At 47.2% G+C, this 22,526-nt stretch overlaps 1 protein-coding gene across 1 annotated transcript in view; it reads right to left on the bottom strand.

The window, feature by feature from the left end:
• The window catches only part of rhocb (ras homolog family member Cb), a 41,625-nt gene that overhangs the window by 15,728 nt on the left and 3,371 nt on the right, over window positions 1-22,526 (bottom strand). Inside the window, exons 2-4 of the mRNA XM_086011010.1 lie at window positions 3,021-3,178; window positions 1,598-1,718; window positions 1,280-1,410 (exon numbers count right to left, since the gene is read on the bottom strand). Of these exons, the coding sequence (XP_085867136.1) occupies window positions 1,280-1,410; window positions 1,598-1,718; window positions 3,021-3,176 (408 nt within the window). The 5' untranslated portion in view covers window positions 3,177-3,178. The remainder of the gene's footprint in view (window positions 1-1,279; window positions 1,411-1,597; window positions 1,719-3,020; window positions 3,179-22,526) is intronic.

The raw sequence follows: 22,526 nt of genomic DNA, 5'->3' as shown, positions 1-22,526 counted from the left end.
AAGGTATTGACTTGGAGAGAGAACTGGTTGGCAGACAGAAAGCAAAGTGTTGGAATAAATGGGTCTTTTTCCGAGTGGCAGGCAGTGACTAGTGGGGTACCGCAGGGATCGGTCCTTGGGCCCCAGCTATTCACAATATATATATATTAATGATCTAGACAAGGGAACTAGATGTAATATCTCCAAATTTGCAGACGACACAAAGCTGGGTGGGCGTGTGTGCTGTGAGGAGGATGCCGAGAAACTCCAGGATGATTTAGACAGGTTGGGTGATTGGGCAAAAGCATGGCAGATGCAATACAACGTGGATAAATGTGAGGTTATCCACTTTGGTGGCAGAAACAGGAAGGCAGATTATCTGAATGGCAATAGATTGGGAGAAAGGGGAAGTGCAATGAGACCTGGGTGTCCTTGTGCACCAGTCGCTGAAGGTAAGCATGCAGGTGCAGCAAGCGGTTAAGAAGGCAAATGGTATGTTGGCCTTTGTAGCGAGGGTTTGAGTACAGGAACAAGGATGTCTTGCTGCAGTTGTACAGGGCCTTGGTGAGACCACACCTTGAGTATTGTGTGCAGTTTTGGTCACCTTATCTGAGGAAGGATATTCTTGCCATGGAAGGAGTTCAGCAAAGATTCACCAGGCTGATACCTGGGATGGCAGGAATGACGTACGAGGAGAGATGGGACGATTGGGCTTGTACTTGCTGGAGTTTAGAAGAATGAGGGGGGATCTCATTGAAACTTATAAAATTCTGGCAGGACTGGACAGACTAGATGCAGGGAGGATGTTCCCGATGGTCAGGGAGTCCAGAACCAGGGGTCACAGTCTAAGGATAAGGGGTAAGCCATTTAGGACTGAGATGAGGAGGAATTTCTTCACCCAGTGGTGAACCTGTGGAATTCTCTACCACAGAAGGCAGTAGAGGCCAATACATTAAATATATTCAAGAAGGAGTTGGATATATTTCTTAAGGTTAAAGGGATCAAGGGGTACGGGGAGAAAGCAGGGACCGGGTACTGAACTTGGATGATCAGCCATGATCGCATTGAATGGCGGAGCAGGCTCGAGGGGCCGAATGGCCTACTCCTTCTATCTTCTATGTTTCTAAGTAAAAGGAAAAAAGTTGCATCCTAGGGCATACTGCACAGAATTCAGGAGTCAAAATGGGAAGAAAATGGGGGCAAAGCTTAAAAGAAATATCAAACTAGACTCAATGGGAAGACTGTTCAATAAGTTTCACTCCATACTCAATACAAGTCAGGAGAGGCGCCGAATACTCGCCTGTTTCATTTTTGCGAGTTCTTTCCGTGTGTTATCATCATTTCTCAAGTCCTTCTTGTTTCCAACTAGAATTATAGGCACACTGGGACAAAAATGCTTCACTTCAGGCGTCCACTTCTCAGGGATATTTTCTGCAGAAGAGTTATACACAAAGTTTGAGATTATTTAAGTTCTTCCTGCAGCTAAAATGGCAGGTCCGGGATGTTATTTGCTGGTATTCTTGCTTTTTGAACTTTTGCATTATGGTAGATTTTAAAATGTTAAAAAAAAATTTAAAAATTATACAAGCCATGCACAAAACACTGAAACTAAACCTACCCAAGCTGTCTGGGCTATCGATTGAGAAGCACATTAAAATAACATCAGTGTCTGGGTAGGAGAGTGGTCGGAGTCGATCATAGTCCTCTTGCCCGGCTGTATCCCACAGTGCAAGCTCAACCTGCAACCAAGAGAAGGCAACTTAGCATCTGGAGCAGAAACAATCCACCCTACATTGGAGATCTTGCTATATTTATTTGGAGAGTTGAATTTAACTCTAGCTTAATTATGACAAGCAATGGTAGTATTGTAATTCTCTAGTCCATAAATTTTACACCCGCCTCCCCCCCCCCCCCCCATTCCATCACAAGGATGGCATAAAAACCATTAGGAGTAAGCCATTCGACCCCTCAAGCCAGCTCCACCATTTAATAAGATCATGGCTGATCATCTCAACTCCACTTTCCTGCCTGATCCCCATATCCCTCGATTCCCCTAGAGTCCAAAAATCTATCAATCTCAGCCTTGAATATACTCTGACTCAGCATTCACAGCGCCCTTTGGGGTAGAGAATTCCAAAGATTCACAACCCTCCTCGTCGCAGTCTTAAATGGCCGACCCCTCATCCCGAGACTATGCCCTAGTTCTAGACTCTCTAGCGAGGGGGAAAAGAGTCTCAGTGTCAAGCCCACTCAAAAGCTTATATGTTTCAATAAGATCACCTTTCATTCTTCTAAACCACAGAGTATAGACCCAATCTACTTAATCCTCTCATCCCAGGAATCAATCCAGTGAACCTGCATTGGACCAACTCTAAGGTAAGTATATCCTTCCTCAAATAAGGAGGCCAAAACTGTGCCTAGTACTCCAGGTGTGATCTCACCAAAGCCTTGTACAATTGCAGCAAGACTTCCTTACTCTTGTAATCCAATTCCCTTGCAATAAAGGCCAACATGCCATTTCCCTTCCTAATTGCTTGCTGTACCTGCATGCTAACTCGGTTTCCTGTATGAAGACACCATACAGGTGACCTGACCATAACTGAGCCAGCTGCGCGCTCTGCTACAACAAAGTGGCTACATTCGACTCGGCCTCCAATGAGCTAGCTGGCCGACACGCTGCAGAGAGAATTACATGGGCGAGTTGTGGGACTGCAGCATTGACACCCATAAAAGCAGGGTGCGTCAATCTGCTGAAAGCTGAAACAGTGGCTTTGCAGAGGCTGTTGTATAGCAACACAAATAGAAGTGTTTAATAGCTGGAATTTAAACTCACATTTCACATGTTCAAGAATGGGGACACAGAAAACTTAGTTGCAAATTTATTTTAACACATGCAACCGGTAATGCTTCACCTGCAAACATTGCCCAGTTTGGCTCGCTCATTTCTTATTGGACATAGAAGTAGATTCACAGGTTTTACTTTATTTACTGACAATGACATTTGTCCTACAGTGTTGAAACATGAACAACACCCGACTCACCTGTTTGCCATCCACTTCAATGTCTGCAATGTAGTTTTCAAAGACAGTTGGTACATAAACTTCTGGGAACTGATCCTTACTGAACACAATCAGAAGACACGTCTTGCCACAAGCGCCATCTCCAACGATAACCAACTTTTTCCGAATGGCTGCCATCTCTTTGGTTGGTGGGTGGGGTGGGGGGGGGGGGGGGGGGGGGGGGGAGAAAAAAAGTGAAATTAGTCATCAGGACACCAAAATGCAAGAGCCACCTTAAATTGTACCACGTCAAAATAAAGCAGGACAAGTGGAAGATGCACAACACAGAAGGACTTGCATTTCTACAGCGCCCATCACGACCACCAGACGTCCCAAAGCACTTTACAGCCAATGAAGTACTTTTTGACATGTAGTCAGTCACTGTTGTCATGTAGGAAGCGTGGCAGCCAATTTGCTCACAGCAAGCTCCCACAAACAGCAATGTGATAATGACCAGATAATCTGTTTTTAGTGATGTTGGTTGAGGGATAAATATTGGCCCAGGACACCGGGGAAAACTCCCCTGCTCTTCTTCGAAATAGTGCCATGGGATCTTTTATGTCCACTTGAGCGCAGGCGGGGCCTCGGTTTAACGTCTCATCCGAAAGATGGCACCTCCGACAGTGCAGCACTGGACTGTCAGTCTAGATTTTTGTGCTCAAGTGGGACTTGAACCTACACCCTTCTGACTCGGAGGTGAGGGTGCTGCTCATGAGCCATGGCTGATAGGGTAACTGGGGACCAATTATTTCAAACTGAAGCACAGTAACTTCTTTGGAAGATCAGGAATGTCAATTAACCTTGGCATTTCTATACACCGTGGAATCGATTACAATTATAGCCGAGTTCAAACCCCACCTATCTGCTGTTGCAGCAGGATTAGCTGGTCTGTTTATTGGAGGCCTGAACTTAGTCAAAAGCACTCTGGAGAGATACTCTTAATTCAGTGTCGGACAACAGGTCAGACTCGGTTGTGATGCCAGTCACAGCTTGCCAATACTCTACATTACATTTATACAGCCCCTTCCACGACCGATATCCCAAAGCACTTTTCAGGTAATTAGTACTTCTAGAAGTAGTCATTGTTGTACTGTAGGAAACATGGCAGCCAATTTGCACACAGCAAGGTCCCACAAACCGCAAGACGGTGACCAGATAATCTGGTTTTATATAACACACATAGGACACCAGGGAGAATTCTCCTGCTTCCCTTCTTTTCTCTTCTTCCCCCCCCCCCCCCCCCCCCCCACCCCCCAACCCCTCCAGTAATTCCATAGGATCTTTTACATCCAGAGGGAAAAGGCTAATTAATGGCCTCCTGGGCGAAGGCCTACAAGATTAGTGGAAACCAAATCAAAACACCACACCCATGGGTACAGAGTCTAGGAGAAAGTCAAGTTCCTCTCCTCACACCCCACACCGTGTAAAAATCAATTTAAACATTCAAACTCCAGGAGAATCAGCAATGAAATATCTATTTGTCAAGTTACAGCTGTGAGTCAGACACCATTACATGGGGTTAGGCTTGGGAACAAATGCTGGACTGCCCGTCAGGAGACAGACACCAGCCAGGCAGTGAAAGAGGGCGGATCACCTGATCGAAACAGCAACAGGAATTAGAAACCTTCATACACTAGTAGCCAAGACAAGTTAAGCTTCCAGGAAGAGATTTAATTCCAATGTTCCCTCACTAACCCCATTCCAAACATATCGTCACAGCTGTATAAAGAAAAATGGACTTTCTGTCCACCAGTGGGAGAGTTGCCAATTGTTAACCTAGAAATTCCACTACCCTTCAGACACAAGACAATTTTGATAGCAGTGCACACTGGAGGACCAGCAACAGAGCTGGGAGCATATAATTCTGGCCCCATTCTGCCCAGTTCTAATCTGATCAGCAGGCAAGAAGAAAAGTTGGTCCAGGCCTCAATAGGCTGCCACATGCCTGGTGAGAGTGGCATGAAAAGCAATGCTGTAAATGGGCCATCCGGTTAGTCTTGCAGACAGACGTGACCCCAAAGAGCTACTGGGGGGGGGGGGGGGGGGGGGAGAAAAGAGAGAGATATTAGGGCAGGGTCTACTTTTACAGGTACAGCCCAGAGTCTGCACCGTTAGCTCTCAGCAGTTTTAGCAGTAGACAAGACGCAATGAGATGCAAGCGCCCCTAGTCTGGAGAAGGAAGAGGGGCAAATAAAAACAGTAGCCAGTGACCATACATAGACAGGATCCAGCTGAAGTGTGAAGCCTTCTGCAGTCAAATTGCCAAGCAATGCTCACCATTTAGAATCATATGAAAAATAACCCTTTAGACACAGTTTCCAGCACCTGTGGACGCCCCCCCCCCCCCCCCCACTATAGTCAAGTGTTTTCAGAAGATGTAGGGAGAAAAAGCAGAGAAGGCAATAGCTAGCAATCCATCGCATTTATTCACATCAACCAGCACAGAACAAAGAGGCTGTGTTCACCACCAGCGTGTCTGCATTACAGCTAGCTGAAGGTTCCTCTTTCCCCAAGTTAAAAATAGTCAGATGGTTTCTGGTTGCAATTACTACATTTAAGCTTCAACATGAACACCCGATGCAATTGCTTTAGACAACAGGTGACTATGGGGTTAAGTCCCATCACTTGTTACAGCCTCACTGATTAGCTAGACAACATGGCTGCTTCAATGCTGGCATCAACTTGCTGAACTGGGTGTAGACCAGCATTCAATAGTGCCAAAGAACAAGCTTTTATACAGTGTGATGCAACAGACACATCGAACTCCAGTTAAAAGCACAGCAGGGGGAAAAAGTAAACTTAACCGGCCATAACCAAAACCTACTGGTGATGGGAGATTCCTGACCCGTACGACTAACTTAAGAGGACATGGAAAACAAACAGGAGAGAAGAAAAGACTTGCATTTCTGTAGCACCTTTCACCACCACCAGATGTCCCACAGTGCTTTTACAGCCAATGAAGTACTTTTTAAAGTGTTGTCACTGTTGTAATGTAGGAAATGCAGCAGCCAATTGGCACACAGCAAGCTCCCACAAACAGCAATGTGATAATGACCAGATCATCTGGTTTTTTGTTTTTTTTAAACTGATGTTGATGGAGGGATAAATATTGGCCCAGGACACCGGGGATAACTCCGCTGCTCTTGTTCGAAATAGTGCCATGGGATCTTTTACACCCACCTGAGGGGGGGGGGGGCAGACGGGGCCTCGGTTGAACGTCTCATCCGAGAGACGGCACCTGACAGTGCAGCACTCCCCTGGGAGTGTCAGCTTGGATTTTGCACTCAACTCCCTGGAGTGGGACTTGAACCCACAACCTTCTGACTCAGAGGCGAGGGCGCTACCCACTGAACCGCGGCTAACACATGAGGCAAAGCAAGGGCACAGCAGTCCTGGGATTGGGACATACATCGGCAGTCTTCAGTCAGCGATCAGCGTTACTGGGGAAGAAGCCAGAGAGGAACCAGTCCGATATTCTGGCATAGGGAAACCCTGGAAGTGGAAGGTTTAAATTTAAACTGTATGGAATTTAGTGGCCAAAAATGGTTCCTGCATAACCTGCACATAACCCAACATAACACCAACTCCCAAAGCACAAAAGTACAAACTCCAATGTTTCCCTGACAGCCAGCCAGGTCGGTTGCCTGTTTCGATGTAGACAAGGTTTTAATTATGTAGTCACGCAACTGGATAGGCCACTGCAAAGTTTTTCCAGCCTTACAGTAAATTCAAGGCTTGCAAAGTTTGTTTTGGAGCGCAGTCTTGCAACAATCCTAATTCTGCACTTTTTTTTTTTGAATATATATATATATAGACTCAGTGTGCTCACTGCCAGCCACATCATCTTGTTGCACAGACCGAACCGCCAAGGTTTCTCTCCACTGTTCGCGTGCAGAGGAATTAATGACACCTGCCACAGTGCGCCATGCTGAATGTGTCAGGAGTAATTTCCAGCTCAGCCCACAAAACTCCATTCCAAAAGGGCTCCAGAAGAACGCCACACTGGCAGATCACTTTCTGTTCCTAATCACGCAAGTTTCTTCCCCCCCTCCCAAAGATGTTTACGTTTGTTAAATTTAATGCAGCAGGGAGTGTTTTAAAGAGCATGTCCACATCTTGGGTAAGCAACGGGATTTTTGCAGTTAAGGGAGGCACGAAGTCCAAATTCAGTAGGTTTGGGGGGGGGGGGGGGGAAAAGAAAGAAAGAAAGAGGAAAGGTTGGGTAAAGCGCACAAATGGCAAACTGATGGGCAAGGGATATACACATTAAAGTTACAATCTGTGCCAACTCAGATTTCCTACAAGTTTGCAGCCCATAAGTCAAGTGGAATAGGTGTAGAGTTCAGCTCCAGTTAGCATTAAAAAAAATTGATGCAGAGACAGTTAAAGTTACTAAAAAAAAAAATTGGGAAAATGCCGCCACTGTTTCTGGCTAATTCCAGCCTCTGGCCGCCACCCCCCCCACCGCATTTCCATTTGCAGCCGTGCCATGGCCCCGAGCTCAGCAATTCCCTCCCTAAACCTCTCCGCCTCGCTCACTCGCCTTTAAGCCGGCCTCTTTGACCAAGCTTTGTGCTCCCCTGTCCCACTATTTCCTTGTCTGTCTCAGTCAAAATTTGTTTGATAACGCTCCTGCAAAGCACCTTGGGACGTTTTACTACATTAAAAGGCACTATCTAAATGAAAGTTCCTATTGTCACTGAACTAAGGCTTTCACTTTATGAAACCTTTCAAAAAATCAGATCATATCAGCCAACTTCCATTACCCTACTAAATTAGAGGTCTACAGTTTAGTTGTTGCTAAAACATAGAACCAGGAGTAGGCCATTCGGCCCCTCGAGCCTGCTCCGCCATTCAATGCGATCATGGCCGATCATCCAAACTCAGTACCCTATCCCTGCCTTCTCCCCATATCCCTTTAGCCTTAAGAAATATATCCAACTCCTTCTTGAATATATTTAATGAATTGGCCTCAACTGCCTTCTGTGGTAGAGAATTCCACAGGTTCACCACTCTCTGGGTGAAGAAATTCCTCATCAGTCCTAAATGATTTACCCCTTATCCTTCGACTGTGACCCCTGGTTCTGGACTCCCCTGCCATCGGGAACATCCTTCCTGCATCTAGTCTGTCTAGTCCTGTTAAGAATTTTATAAGTTTCAATGAGATCCCCTCACATTCTTCTAAACTCTAGCGAATATAAGCCTAATCAACCCAATCTCTCCTCATGTCATTCCTGCCATCCCAGGTATCAGCCTGGTGAATCTTCGCTGCACTCCCTCCATGGCAAGAACATCCTTCCTCAGATAAGGCGACCAAAACTGCACACAATACTTAAGGTGTGGTCTCACCAAGGCCCTGTACAACTGCAGCAAGACATCCTTGTTCCTGTACTCAAACCTTCTCGCTACGAAGATACCATTTGCCTTTTTGACCGCCTGCTGCACCTGCATGCTTACCTTCAACGACTGGTGCACAAGGACACCCAGGTCTCGTTGCACTTCCCCTTCTCCCAATCTATTGCCGTTCAGATAGATAATCTGCCTTCCAGTTTTTGCCACCAAAGTGGATAACATCGCCCAACCTGTCCAAATCGTACTGGAGTTTCTCGGCATCCTCCTCACAGCACACACGCCCACCCAGCTTTGTGCACAAACACGGGCAGCCAGTGCAAGATACTCTACGACCGAGTGGCAAATATAACAGCACTTTTAAATAGAGGCATCAAAACTATTACCTTTTGCTGTGCAAGATACATTGACTGGTGCGCACCTCGAAACATTGCAATGTACCAATCGGGTGGTCCCTGCCGGCCACTGGAACAAACCACGTGTGCGCGGCCACACAGCAAATTTAAAGGGGCCGCGCAATGCTCATCTCACGCGCGGCCCGCTCAATGGCTTTTAAAGGGATACAACCACACATGCACGGAATTTCAAAAGGGGTGCGCGGTCCCCCACCCCCCCCCCCCCCAAAAATTGAGGGAACGTTGCCATGCACTTAGACCGCAAATTAGAGGGAACGTTTGGTCGGTTGTAACGTCAGTTAAGTTAATGGATCATTTAGCACGGAGCTGAGCAACAAAAGCCAGTTTCGATCCCCAGTCTGTGCTGGGTTCGTGGCAGCGATACTGCAGTTAGCCTCAGCACGTGTTTAAGCCAGGACCCGGGCTCCTGATCGCTCTTCAGTGACCCCTGCTGAAAAGGGCACCTGTGAATATTTGGGCAAGGATGATATTGGACTCACCAGTGATGTTCCCCACAGTCAAACAGCCTACTGAAACTCACCATCGCCAGACTCTCAACAATGGTCACTTAGACAAAGAAAGGCTTCAGTCACCTGTAAAACTGCACCTCAACAAGGAATCAACAGAAAAAACTGGCACAGGAAATCCTGACAGATGGGCACAGCATACAAGGAGGATTATCTTAGTGCCGAGTCGAAAAGCCCAGCATCTGGTCCCCTGCCTGGAAAACTCCCACTCATGACATGCAGTTGCTCACTCACTCTTCCCCTGGCCCCAGGCAGTGTCGGGAAATCACATGTTAAACACATTAGCCAGTAATTCTACTCCTGTGATTACTGTGGTCTGAGTAAAGCAGAGCCAATGTGCCAAATCCGCCATCAAACCAAACAGCAACTAACAGCATATTAAAGTCTACAGTGCTGTGCACCCTTTCCGAAAGTATAAAATTACCAGTGAAAAGTAAGTGTCTATTTAAGTTTAGCTGCAGTTAAACCGGGCCGACTCCATCCAATAAGTAGCTGAGCCAGAAAGGAAGGCCACAGAATTGTTCCAGTGTCTGTGCCAAGACCCTCTTAGCCAGGGCACTAATCTGCTACAAATGGGGCGGTGGGTAAAAGGGTTCCCCCTCTGATCACTATAGAAGCACTCCTGACGGAAGTGTGTGTGATGAGTGGGAAAGTATCAGACTCTGCTGTGACAAACCCTACAAATTAACCTGCCAGCACTAATCGTCAAGGTTCACAAGGAGACTACTTAAGCGAGACCAGAGCATAACCTGCACCGAGCAAGGAGTTAATTTCAGGAGGAGAAAGTTGGCAGGATAAAAATCAATCTTTCGGTTCCAATCCCCATTCCAGTTACATTCTGTATTTACATTACGTTCTTGTAATACTTAAGCAAGCTGCTTATTCTAGATGCCACCCAACAAAATACTTCACTGGCCTATAACTACAATGAGCTCACATTGAGAATAAGTGGCTCGGTGTTTTTTTTTTATAAAGTTGGCAAGATCAGGGAGCAGTCACATGTACAACTTCAACTGACCTTGCCTCGTAACATTCAACCACGGTCACCATGGATATCTATCTAATCCTTTCCACCATTGGTCTACTGGCTGGAAACTAAGCACTTTAAAGCTGGCCAGTTGATGACTTCCAATTGGGTCTGCAAACTGTTGACTGGGCAACGAGGTTCTGGTTTCCAAGCCAAGTGATAAATCCTGGGCCATTACAGCTGACAATTTAACAGGGACAGAGGCATGGTGAAAGAACAGAATCATTGAGATAGAAACAAAATGTAATTTATAGAATGCCTTTTAAAATCAGAACCTTGGCATGTCCCAAAGCATTGCAGATACAATGAATGCTTGCAGAGTCACTAGGGTGGGCAACAGCCACATTACGCACAAGAATCCACATTTTTTGTTAGTACAGGAAACTTTGATATCCGGCACTGACGGTACGGCACCAGCTCGGTCCTATCAAAACAGTCAGCTGTTGCTATAGCTACAGACCTTGCAGTGCCTGACTGGGGGGGAAAAAAGCAACGAGAACTAAAAAAACGGCTTCTGATTTTTGCCGTTAGATCAAGTATTCCGGACATATAACCTCTGGATAAACCAAAGTTTCCAGTACTGGTTGAAGACTGCATTTCTACAGCGTCTTTCACGACCACCGGATGTCCCAAAGCGTTTTACAGGCAATGAAGTACTTTTGAAGTGTAGTCACTGTTGCAATGTAGGAGCAGTGGCAGCCAATTTGCACACAGCAAGCTCCCAAAATGTGATAATGAGCAGATAATCTGTTTTAGTGATGTTGATTGAGGGATAAATATTGGCCAGGACACCAGGGAGAACTCCCCTGCTCTTCTTCAAAATAGTGCCGTGGGATCTTTTATGTACACCTGTTTAACGCCTCATCCGATATCCAGAACTACTCTAGTGCCATGACACCTTTAACATCCATCTGAATAGGCAGAGTGGTGTATTGGTTTAATATCTTGTTTAAAAAGAGCTCTGACAACACACTCACGCAGTTCTGCATGATGCGCCAAGTCTTGGAGTGGAGTGCTTGAACCCAATTCTGACCCAGAGGCAGGAGTGCTACAGAGTCATGTTCTCGCGCCGCTTCCATGGATTCAGGGACTGGAATTTGTCACTAGCCCAGGAACAAAAAGTATACTGTAGCTTGTAGCAATTCACAGACCTCAGTCCCTCATCCTCCCACAAACTAGCAATCTTTTGTAACACTGCTCTCGGTGAGTTTAAGGATACATCATGCAAGGCGAGGAACACGGCAAACAACAAAACGACAGTGCAGCAGCAAGGAACTGGATGGGTCCATTTAAAGATCCAATCTGTACGCCAGCCTGGGATCAATTAGAGGGCAATTGCTCTTGGACAACTCCTGAGGTCATTTAAGGCTCACGAGAAAACAGCAGGAAATGGTCAAGTTCCTTTTTATAAAAGGAAACTGACAGAAAGCTGCATTTGTCAGAGACGCATCTTAAACTTTATACACAAGGACTCAAGTCCAGCACAGACCCGTCTTAACACAAAGCACACCAGCTCCATGTGTTCCGATAAGTCAGTTTCAAGTTGTGGCCCACGTTTATTATCTGAACTGGGATGAAAAGGAGAACCCGACTCACAGATAAGAGAATCCACATTTACTAAGGTGGAGGACAGATATGCAGGGGTTTTAACATGTGAAACTCCCCCAGCTATTAAAAGGCACCAAATAAAAGCAGTAAATTCCAGTCACTGTGGAAAAGTACATTTAAGAACTTCAGACAACACAAAACAAGGGCTGCAAGGAAAGGAGTCACTCTTGCTCCTTTCTGTAACAAATAGCTTGTCTTGAGACTTTAAAATTATAGCAATAATTATCAAGGGGTGTACAATGTTGAATCACAGCAACATTTAATAGAACACGATGGACAATACTAATAGCACTGACAAACCACAAGGACACGGCAATAAAAAGAGAGAATTTTCACCTCAACTCCTGCACAAGGTCAAAGTTTATTGAACACGAGTCACCCATTCAGCACAAGATTTTAAAGTCCAATTGTTAGGAACAATGTTATCCTATATGTGCTACCCTTAATGCAAGAGAACTGGTAAAAAGGCAATTTAAAAAAATGTTGCCATTAAAGAACAAGTTGCACACACACTTGGTCCTGTGGGTTTCAATTAAGTTAGACACGAGAAGTCCCACCTATCCAATTATCAGAAGTATACAATTACGGCAGAGAATCAAATCCATTTCTCACATGGAGATCCAAATTTGGGAGGTGTTGCACAGCAGTTCAATGCACCCACCATTCCGAGTCCCACCACAGTGCAAACACACATCCTCCCTTAGTGTTAAAGCCACGGTGAAAATAACTCAACTTTAGACAGACCAAAATATATAGAGTGCAACACCATGTGTGGCTGTAATCCAACTCAATGTATGGTACACACACGAACCATCTTTGAGATGCCACCAATACAACAGGGCACATAACTAACAGCATTTCAGAAAGAAAGGTGGAAGAAGCCTGTTGAAGTGGAAGTAAAGCACGTTCCTCAAGTTATTTCTCCTCCCCACACCCCCCAACCTTTGCGGAGGTACAATTCCCCCAAGTGCCAGCAACCCTCCATTACCTCACCCGAGTGCGAGGCTGGATAGCGAGAGTTAAGCAATTCAACCGTAGAGGGAGTAATCACCAAGCTTAATCCCAGCCTCAGACGTGTACGGTCCTGGGATAGCAGTCGGGAGCCCGGACTTATTCTTCCTTCCCTCCCCAGACCAATCGCAGCATCACTCCCACTGCCCCAGTCGAGACCAGCTAGCTCAGCACCATTTGGTGATTAAATCAAGGACCTATTGATTTGTACAGCTTTACGCAATACCAGGTAACACTGTTACCCATTAATCCATCAGTGCTGCCCGAGAACATTTATAGCTGCTGAATAGGCAGTTTATTTTCAGTAGTGCACTGCTGCAATCGAAACATGGATTATTGATTCAACGTTAAAGCTAGTCACCCGTAACAGCCACTGGTTCTTCTGCAATCAGTTTCCATTACAGGCACACAACTCTCCAGTCAGCTGGACATGTCTTTTGGGGGAGGGTTGCAGTCAGAATTTCCTCCAATTATAATCAGAGCACAGAAGGAGGCCATTCGACCCGTGCCAGCTCTTTGAAAGAGCTCTCCAATTAGTCGCACTCCCCTGTTCTTTCCCCAGAGCCCTGCAAACTTTTCCCCTTCAAGTATTTATCCAATTCCCTTTTGAAAGTTACTATTGAATCCGCTTCCACCGCCCTTTCAGGCAGCGCAAGCAAAGTGCTCTTCAAAACTCACCTCATCTCTGGTTCTTTTGCCAATTACCTTAAATCTGTGTCCTCTGGTTACCAACCCTCCTGCCACTGGAAACAGTTTCTCCCATGTACTCTACAAAACCCCCTAATAATTTTGAACACCTCTTAAATGTCCCCTTAACCATCTCTGCTCAGAGAACAACTGACCATGAATACTTACTGAATATATAGTTCTCAGTTTGACAAAACTCTGCACCCTCGTTACCAACTCCCTCTTCGGCAGCTTAGGACGTTGAACACAACATTCTGTGCAACTCAAACATGGAGTTTCAAAACCCATATCCTCGCCACCAGCGATAACATTTACTTTAATCGCCACAACCTCGTCCATTACCATTCCTTCTGGACCCCGTAATCCTTATCCACGCTCCAAATTATTCACACCCCTGCCATCGCCATCCTGCACAGCACTAAACCCCACTCACCCATTAGCCCAGTCTTCAAAGTGCACTGGATCACTGCCAATGCTCCCTTTAAGCTGCGTAGCGCTCCAGGGAACCCAAGCAGTCAGCTTTTCAATGTAAAAACCGCACATGCAGTGTTTTGAATGGCCGGCGCAGCAGTGCAGGGTCAAATTACTGGGAACATTGGTCCCTGCCCCCAACAGATTGAACTTAAAATACTCGTTGATAAATCCCACCACAACCGCACTGTAACTTACCTCTGCAACCTCTTCCCACCTTGCACCTCCTCCACTCCCAGCCTTCCCCTCCTACTCCATTCCATCTTTGGCAAGAGCTTTCAGCTAGCACCATTAGCTAAAACTAATTTTGCCATTATAAACTCTAAAAAAAAAAACAGCTCTTCAACAAAGCTTTCAGTCACCCTTCCACAAAAGCTTGCCACCTGCCCCTTTTCTCCTTTATCAAGTTCCTCAACAGTTTTCCCATGTTAAGGCATTACATAAATGCAAGCTGTTGCCCAATGGTCCCAATGTCTTCACCTGTACCCATTCAATCCCACAACTCCAGATCTTCAAGTTAGTTTCAGGGCAGATGGCAAACAGACCAAACCAGGTGCAGAAATAAATTGCGCAGTGACTGAATTCTAATGTAACCCCCATTTAAGACGACAACCCAAAAACTAACCCAGAGGGGTCTCAAGAACTTGTTCTTTGCACATGCAAGTCATTTCTGGCAAATGAGCTTTCATTCCAAATTATCTCATTTTCAGACCACTATTCCATTCCCCTATAGTTTGTATTAATAAGACAGCCACTGATATACATGGGCCATGCCAATAAACATGCATGTTACTTCAAATAAATATTGCAAACGTTGGGAGTAAATTCTAGCCAACAGTAATTGATTACATTTTCAGATAAACTGCTTCACTCTACAGTGGAGCCCTTTTAGAGAACCATGTTTCGCAATTTCACTGCACCCGGAACTGCCTAATCAGGCTTAGGATATGCAAAATTTCACAACCGTGCCTTGGTGGGCTTGGAGTGCATGATTTCTAGGTTGCTATTGCCAGTACTGAGCTACTAATGCTATATTGCTGGCGTAAACATCCATTTGTTTGTCTGCAACATTTGTCAAACAAACCTTCAAAGCTCCTCAAATTGGATAATTTAAAAAAACTGATTTATTGTTTGCTTTAGTTCTTTGAGGTTCACTTTCATGCCCCCTCTAATTTTTCCTCACTCCTTAAGACACTGACATCATGTTGGGGGTATGGTCCCTCATGCACAGAGCACTCCAATACTTTCAACTTGCCATTATCCACATGTGAATGGAGGCAGTCAGCAGCCTTTTATTGCTGTCCGGACCGATTCTACCAACTGACACACACACACGCTTAGTCACTGGCTGCAATCGAGCAAGAACCTCGGCTGATTTCTTTCCTCCCTAGCCAGAGGCAGAGGCCGGTCGCATGCCGACAACCACTGTGGTGGAGATCAGCTATGAACGAGAGAGAGATCAGAGGCCTCAGGGTTTATTTTATAAAATATACACGAGTCAGGATAAATTAAGTTTAAGATTTTTTTTCCATCTGAACTTTGATCAGAAACCTAGGACACTAAAGCAAGACTGGAAATCCTAAACAATGAATCTTAGTAACTTTCCAGGGGTGGTAAAAGCGTTAAAGAAACGGTCAGACAGTCCATTTCCTCTAACAAAGCTGGGGAATTCCACAGCAACAGCAGACTAACCCCACCCAGCTATATCTGTAACTGTGCAATCACTGATGCAGTTACTGGACTCCTGCCATCTCTGTTCCACAAAGCAAACTCGGGCCTACAAGGAGTATGCCCGCTACAAGATTCAAGGACTAGTCTAAAAAAGAGAAACCAGACAGATACACAAAGGACAATTTACAAGACTGTTCAAATATCACCATTTTCCTCCCTTTCCCCGATAAAAGTTCCAGTGCGACTCTGGGAAGAGGACTCCCAGTTCTCCACGGATACTGCCCGCCAGGGACAGCTCGCAGGGTCAGCAGACCTCACGTTTCTGTAGAGGGAATAGGGAAGGAAATACAGAACCCCCTCCTCCCCCAGTCATCTGCTCTGCACCTCTACTGATTCCGGATGGTGGGTTCCTAACCATCTGTAAAAATCAGAAACAGGCCGCTGCAAAGCCACGCATTGGAGCACGGAGGCTATAATTTACTATCGGCTCACAATTACATTGAAAAACATTCTTATAACACCCCAAGGCACTTCACCCAGAAGAGGGGACAGGGAGGAGGGGGGGGTGGGGAAAGAGAGGGGGGGGGGGGGGGAAGAGGAAAACTGATACAGGAATGGAGAGCAAGCGTTGGAGAGAGATTAAGTGGGGCGACGGAGAGCTTGGTCAAAAAACAGGTTTCGGAAAAGGTGGGGAAAGGAAACAGATGGAAAGGGATTCAGGGAGAGGGAGTTAAGAGTACTAGGTATGGCGGTTTAGTGGTTATGGTACTGGACTAGCAATCCACAGGCTTAGAGTTCAAATCCCACAATTTTGAAATTTCATTTAATCTGGTAATCTGTGGGCAGCACCAGAAAATAAACATGAAAGCTACTCTTTTGTTTAAGAACCCCAAGGTCCTTGTGGAGAATTAACCTGTCACCCCCCACCATCAGGCCTACACGGCTCCAGTTCCACATGACATGGCTGAATCTATGCTTTCAGGGCTCCTGGAAATGGGGCGAGCAGCAAGCACTGCCTGGTGTCACTCACCCCCCCCCAAAAAAGATAAAACAATTGGGGCCAAGGCAGTTCTGCCACCAATTGGGTTTTTTTTCCCTGGGGGGGGGGACAAAATCAGAGGACTAAAGGATGCGGATGGAGATTGAAAGCTGGAGGAGGTCGCAGAGGCAAGATGGGTTATGGGCCTGTAGGGATTTGAAGACAATGAGTTTAAATTCAGTGCATTGGGCAGTAGGGGGAAAGGAGGAGGATGAGGGGCCAGCAAGGAGTGCACTGAAGTAAAAGAGGGGTAACAAAAGCATAAAATGAGTTTCAGCGATGGAGGTCAAGCATTCTTGGGTAGTATGTGAGGTGTGAAGATCAGCTATAGCTAGCTGTTGCGTTATTCCACAAAAGAATCAAACATTCTTTACCAAAATTTCCCAATTATTCTGCACTGTAGGGAGGCTAAAGTTACGAGAGGGAATATGACTCCTTTAAGAAATGTGCTCCAGAGCTCCCAAGTTAACTATGAGCAGTTAAATGTGTCAAATGGGTGACCTCATTGTTATAGTTTGCTGCTTTATTGCAGAAAGTCAGTTCCACCAATGACCTCCATTTTGAGATCATCTAAAATGTGAGCCTGCAGAAGTCAAGCATTAAATACACTTGCATCTGACAACCCAGTTATTGGCCTACATAGAACTAGAGCATTAAAATGCTTCAGCACAAACACTGCATACAGATGGGAGACACTGCATCAGATTGGTAAAACTAGATTATGTACAACTTTAGTCATATTTGGCACACAAGTACAATCCAGGATAAAGGCATCACCTGCAATGCAAAGCAGAGTGCAAAACAAAACAAAATGCAAATCTCAGTAGGCAAACGGAAAATGCAACAAGTCACAGCAGAATTTCAACGGTAAAAATTCTGTACATTTTGCAAATTGTGCCCAAGAAGAACATTTGAAGTAAAAAACATGCCTTAATTACTCCAGACTTCCAATTGCTCAGTGGAATCTTTTTAAAATACTTCATTTTAATATTCTAATCCTGGTTTACAAATCCCTCCATGGCTTCACCCCTCCCTATCGCGAACCTCCTCCAGCCCAACAACCCTCGGAGGTCTCTGCACTCCTCCAATTCTGGCTTCTTGCGTATCCCCGATTTAATCGCTCCACCATTGTTGGCTGTTCCTTCAGTTGCCTGGGCCCCAAGCTCTGGAATTCCCTCCGTAACCCTCTCCACCCCTCTCCTCCTTTTAAGGCGCTCCTTAAAATCTACCTCTTTAACCAAGCTTTTAGTCTCGTCATATCGCCTTGCGTGGCTCGGTGTCAAATTTTGTTTTACAACGCTCCTGTGAAGTACCTTGGGATGTTTTACTCTGTTAAAGACACTATATAAATGCCAAGTTATTGTCTCTCAGACCAGGAAGATCCCAGGTTCAATCTTGGGATGTGCTGATTACTACCCAGTGACCTACGCTGGGCAGTAAGTGACATTGTCTGATGTGAACATGGGTGGGGGGAGGATGGGAGAAGACAAGCAGTCGCCACATCGCCAGAATTTTGCAGACAGCAAAGGGCAGAAAGCCAGAACAGTGGCTCTGGCTCAAATCCCTCCCCTGCCAGCCCAGATAAGGACAACTCGACGTCAGGGACCAGGAATGTCTTGCCCTGAATGCTAGTCCACCTTTCTCCCTCAGCTAACAGTTGGCAGCAACACACCAGTGCCCTTATCCAAATGATCAGCTGCTGTGAACAAGCCCAGACTAAGTCTCAATGGATTATTCAAGCATGGAGATTATCAAGGTAGAGGCCAATTCTCCTCTGAGCACTTCCAGCAGTTCCTCTCGCAAAAGGGGAGATTTAATTGAGGTGTGTGAAATTATGAGGGGCCCAGATAGAGTGGATAGGGAGGACCTATTTCCCTTAGCAGAAGGGAAAATAACCAGGGGGCATAGATTTGAAGTAATTGGTAGGAGAACCTTTTTCACCCAGAGGGTGGTGAGGGTCTGGAACTCACTGCCTGAAAGGGTGGTCAAGGCAGAAACCCTCATCACATTTAAAAAAGTACTTGGATATGCACCTGAGGAGCCGTAACCGACAGCTACGGACCAAGAGCTGGAGAGTGGGATTAGGCTGGAGAGCCTCTTTATCGGCCGGCACAGACACGATGGGCCGAATGGCCTCCTTCTGTGCCTCAAATTTCTAATGATTCTATAAAAGGCCTCAGACACAACCTGGCTAACAAGGTGATTTAGCAAGGAGTCAGGAATGAATGCAAAAACCACCCTGGTCTGTAAAATGATTTCATAACTGAAAGTGGATTGTTCAGGACATTTTATACGTTCGATGCACGCCACACGGGAAATTTCAGTACCGCAGTTTAAAAATATAACGGAAGAGGACTGCAATGCAATTACAGTACGCAGGTCAGTCAGAATCAAAGAATTAAAAACAGGTTAGCAGTTTGCATTTATATCTGGCTTTAATGCAGATAAGCTCCCCAAAGCGCTTCACAGAGGCTGTACCAAAAAAAAATAGAAACATAGAAGATAGGAGGAGTAGGCCATTCAATGAGATCATGGCTGATCATCCAAATTCAGTACCCTGTCCCTGCCTTCTCCCCATATCCCTTTAGCCTTAAGAAATATATTTAACTCCTTCACAGAAATCACAGAAACCCCAGTGCATATAGAGGCCATTTCGGCCCATCGAGCCTGCACCGACACATATCCCACCCGATCCCCGTAACCCATACACCAACACATATCCCACCCGATCCCCGTATTTAATCCCCCCTAACACTAAGGGTCAATTTATCATAGCCAATCAACCTAACCCGCACATCTTTGGACTGTGGGAGGAAACCGGAGCACCCGGAGGAAACCCACGCAGACACGGGGAGAATGTGCAAACTCCACACAGACAGTCGCCCGAGGCCGGATTCGAACCCGAGTCCCTGGCACTGTGAGGCAACAGTGCTAACCACTAACTTGAATATATTTAATGAATTGGCCTCCACTGCCTTCTGTGGTAGAGAATTCCACAGGTTCACCACTCTGGGTGAAGAAATTCCTCATCTGTCCTAAATGGCTTACCCCTTATCCTTAGACTGTGACCCCTGGTTCAGGACTCCCCGGCCATCGGGAACATCCTTCCTGCATCTAGTCTGTCTTGTCCTGTTAGAATTTTATAAGTTTCAATGAGATCCCCTCATTCTTCTAAACTCCAGCGAGTACAAGCCCAATTGACCCAATCTCTCCTCATACATCATTCCTGCCAGCCTAGGTATCAGTCTGGTGAATCTTCACTGCACTCCCTCCATGGCAAGAACATCCTTCCTCAGATAAGGCGACCAAAACTGCACACAATACTCAAGATGTGGTCTCACCAAGGCCCTGTACAACTGCAGCAAGACATCCTTGTTCCTGTACTCAAACCTTCGCGCTACGAAGATACCATTTGCCTTTTTGACCGCCTGCTGCACCTGCATGCTTACCTTCAACGACTGGTGCACAAGGACACCCAGGTCTCGTTGCACTTCCCCTTCTCCCAATCTATTGCCGTTCAGATAGATAATAAAACAGAGCCAAAGAAGATACTAGGAGTGACCAAAAGCTTGGTGGGTTTTAAAGGAGGCTCTACAGACAGGGAAAGGGGGCGTGATAAAGGTGGAGGGAATGATGAACAAGAGGCCAGAGGGGATTGGGGTTACACATACAGGATGGGGCAAGCCCATGAAGGGAACTGAACAACACTAAAGGCTGCAGGAAAGATGCTGAGTGATGGACTCTACATTTCCAAAAGCTTTCTCCTGACAAGGATCCTGCCTCCCTCCCTCAATCTGTTCCTCTCCCAAAAGGCAGCAATTCCATTTTTCATTAAAATGGTGTATGAAGTGGCTATCCACATCCAACCCTCTACAGCATCAGCAAGTTGCTTCATCAAGGAGAGCATACCAGATATCCACTCATATCCTTCCAGCCACTAAACAATGACCAGGAACATTGGCGTATTTCACCCACCTGGGTTCAAAGCAGCATTTGATAGTAAATAAACAGCAAGCAAAATCTTTGAGGTTAAACCTTTCCCCGCCCCCCCAAGTTCAGGTTTCTTAAAACATATTTAATTAAAAAATCAATCCCCACCAGGACCTGTTAATATATCTCATCAATTCCCCCTCCACCCAGATGCATCTGCTTCCCCTCAATTCACTCGCCTCCCCCCACAATCCTCCTCCCCACCTCTCTTTTCCAACCAACTCCCACCCATCGCTATCCGCTACTATCCTCCCACCTCGCCTGCCTCCCAGTCTCTACCCACATCACTCCGAGTCTCACCCTTCGCCCTTCTCTCCTAATCAATTCCACCTCAATCTCCCCTCCTTCCATGAGTACGGTTCATTCTTTCCACCATTCCCCCCCCCCCCATCCCGTTATTCCTTCAAGCAGCACACACCCTTTTACCCCTCCCCAGCCAGATCACTCGCCCAGCCTACACCCCTAACCCACCCCCCCCACCCCCCTCAACCTCTTCCCCCCCTCAACCTTGCCCTCCACACCCCCCTCAACCTTGCCCCTCAACCTTGCCCCCCACACAACCACCCCCCCACCCCTTAACCTTCCCCCCTCAACCACACCCCACCCCTTAACCTTCCCCACACCCCCCCACCCCTTAACCTACCCCCCCACCCCTTAACCTTCCCCCCACCCCTTAACCTTCCCCCCACCCCTTAACCTTCCCCCCCACCCCCTTAACCTTCCCCCCACCCCTTAACCTTCCCCCCACCCCTTAACCTTCCCCCCACCCCTTAACCTTCCCCCCACCCCACACCCCTTAACCTTCCCCCCCACCCCCTTAACCTTCCCCCCACCCCCTTAACCTTCCCCCCCACCCCCTTAACCTTCCCCCCCACCCCCTTAACCTTCCCCCCCACCCCCTTAACCTTCCCCCCCACCCCCTTAACCTTCCCCCCCACCCCCCCCACCCCCTTAACCTTCCCCCCACCCCTTAACCTTCCCCCCCACCCCCTTAACCTTCCCCACCCCCTTAACCTTCCCCACCCCCTTAACCTTCCCCACACCCCCCCACACTCCTTAACCTTCCCCACCCACAACCTTCCCCCCCACCCACCCCCCCCACAACCTTCCCCCCCACCCACCCCCCCCACAACCTTCCCCACCCACCCTTCCCCCACCCCCCCACCTTAACCTTCCCCCCCTTAACCTTCCCCCCACCCACCCCCCCCTTAACCTTCCCCCCACCCCCCCTTAACCTTCCCCCCACCCACCCCTTAACCTTCCCCCCACCCACCCCTTAACCTTCCCCCCACCCACCCCTTAACCTTCCCCACACCCCCCCCGACCCTTAACCTTCCCCACACCCCCCCCGACCCCTTAACCTTCCCCACACCCCCCCCGACCCCTTAACCTTCCCCACACCCCCCCCGACCCCTTAACCTTCCCCACACCCCCCCCCCGACCCCTTAACCTTCCCCCACACCCCCCCCGACCCCTTAACCTTCCTCACACCCCCCCCACCCCTTAACCTTCCCCCCACCCCCCCCACCCCTTAACCTTCCCCCCACCCACCCCCGACCCCTTAACCTTCCCCACACCCCCCCCGACCCCTTAACCTTCCCCACACCCCCCCCGACCCCTTAACCTTCCCCACACCCCCCCCGACCCCTTAACCTTCCCCACACCCCCCCCCCGACCCCTTAACCTTCCCCACACCCCCCCCCCCCGACCCCT

Source organism: Somniosus microcephalus, chromosome 18 (genome assembly GCF_052327205.1).
Source record: "Somniosus microcephalus isolate GS21.2 chromosome 18, FLI_Smic_1.0, whole genome shotgun sequence".
Classification (NCBI taxonomy): Eukaryota; Metazoa; Chordata; class Chondrichthyes; order Squaliformes; family Somniosidae; genus Somniosus; species Somniosus microcephalus.
Note: the sequence above shows the minus strand (reverse complement) of the source record. Positions and strands in the feature narration are given on the sequence as shown.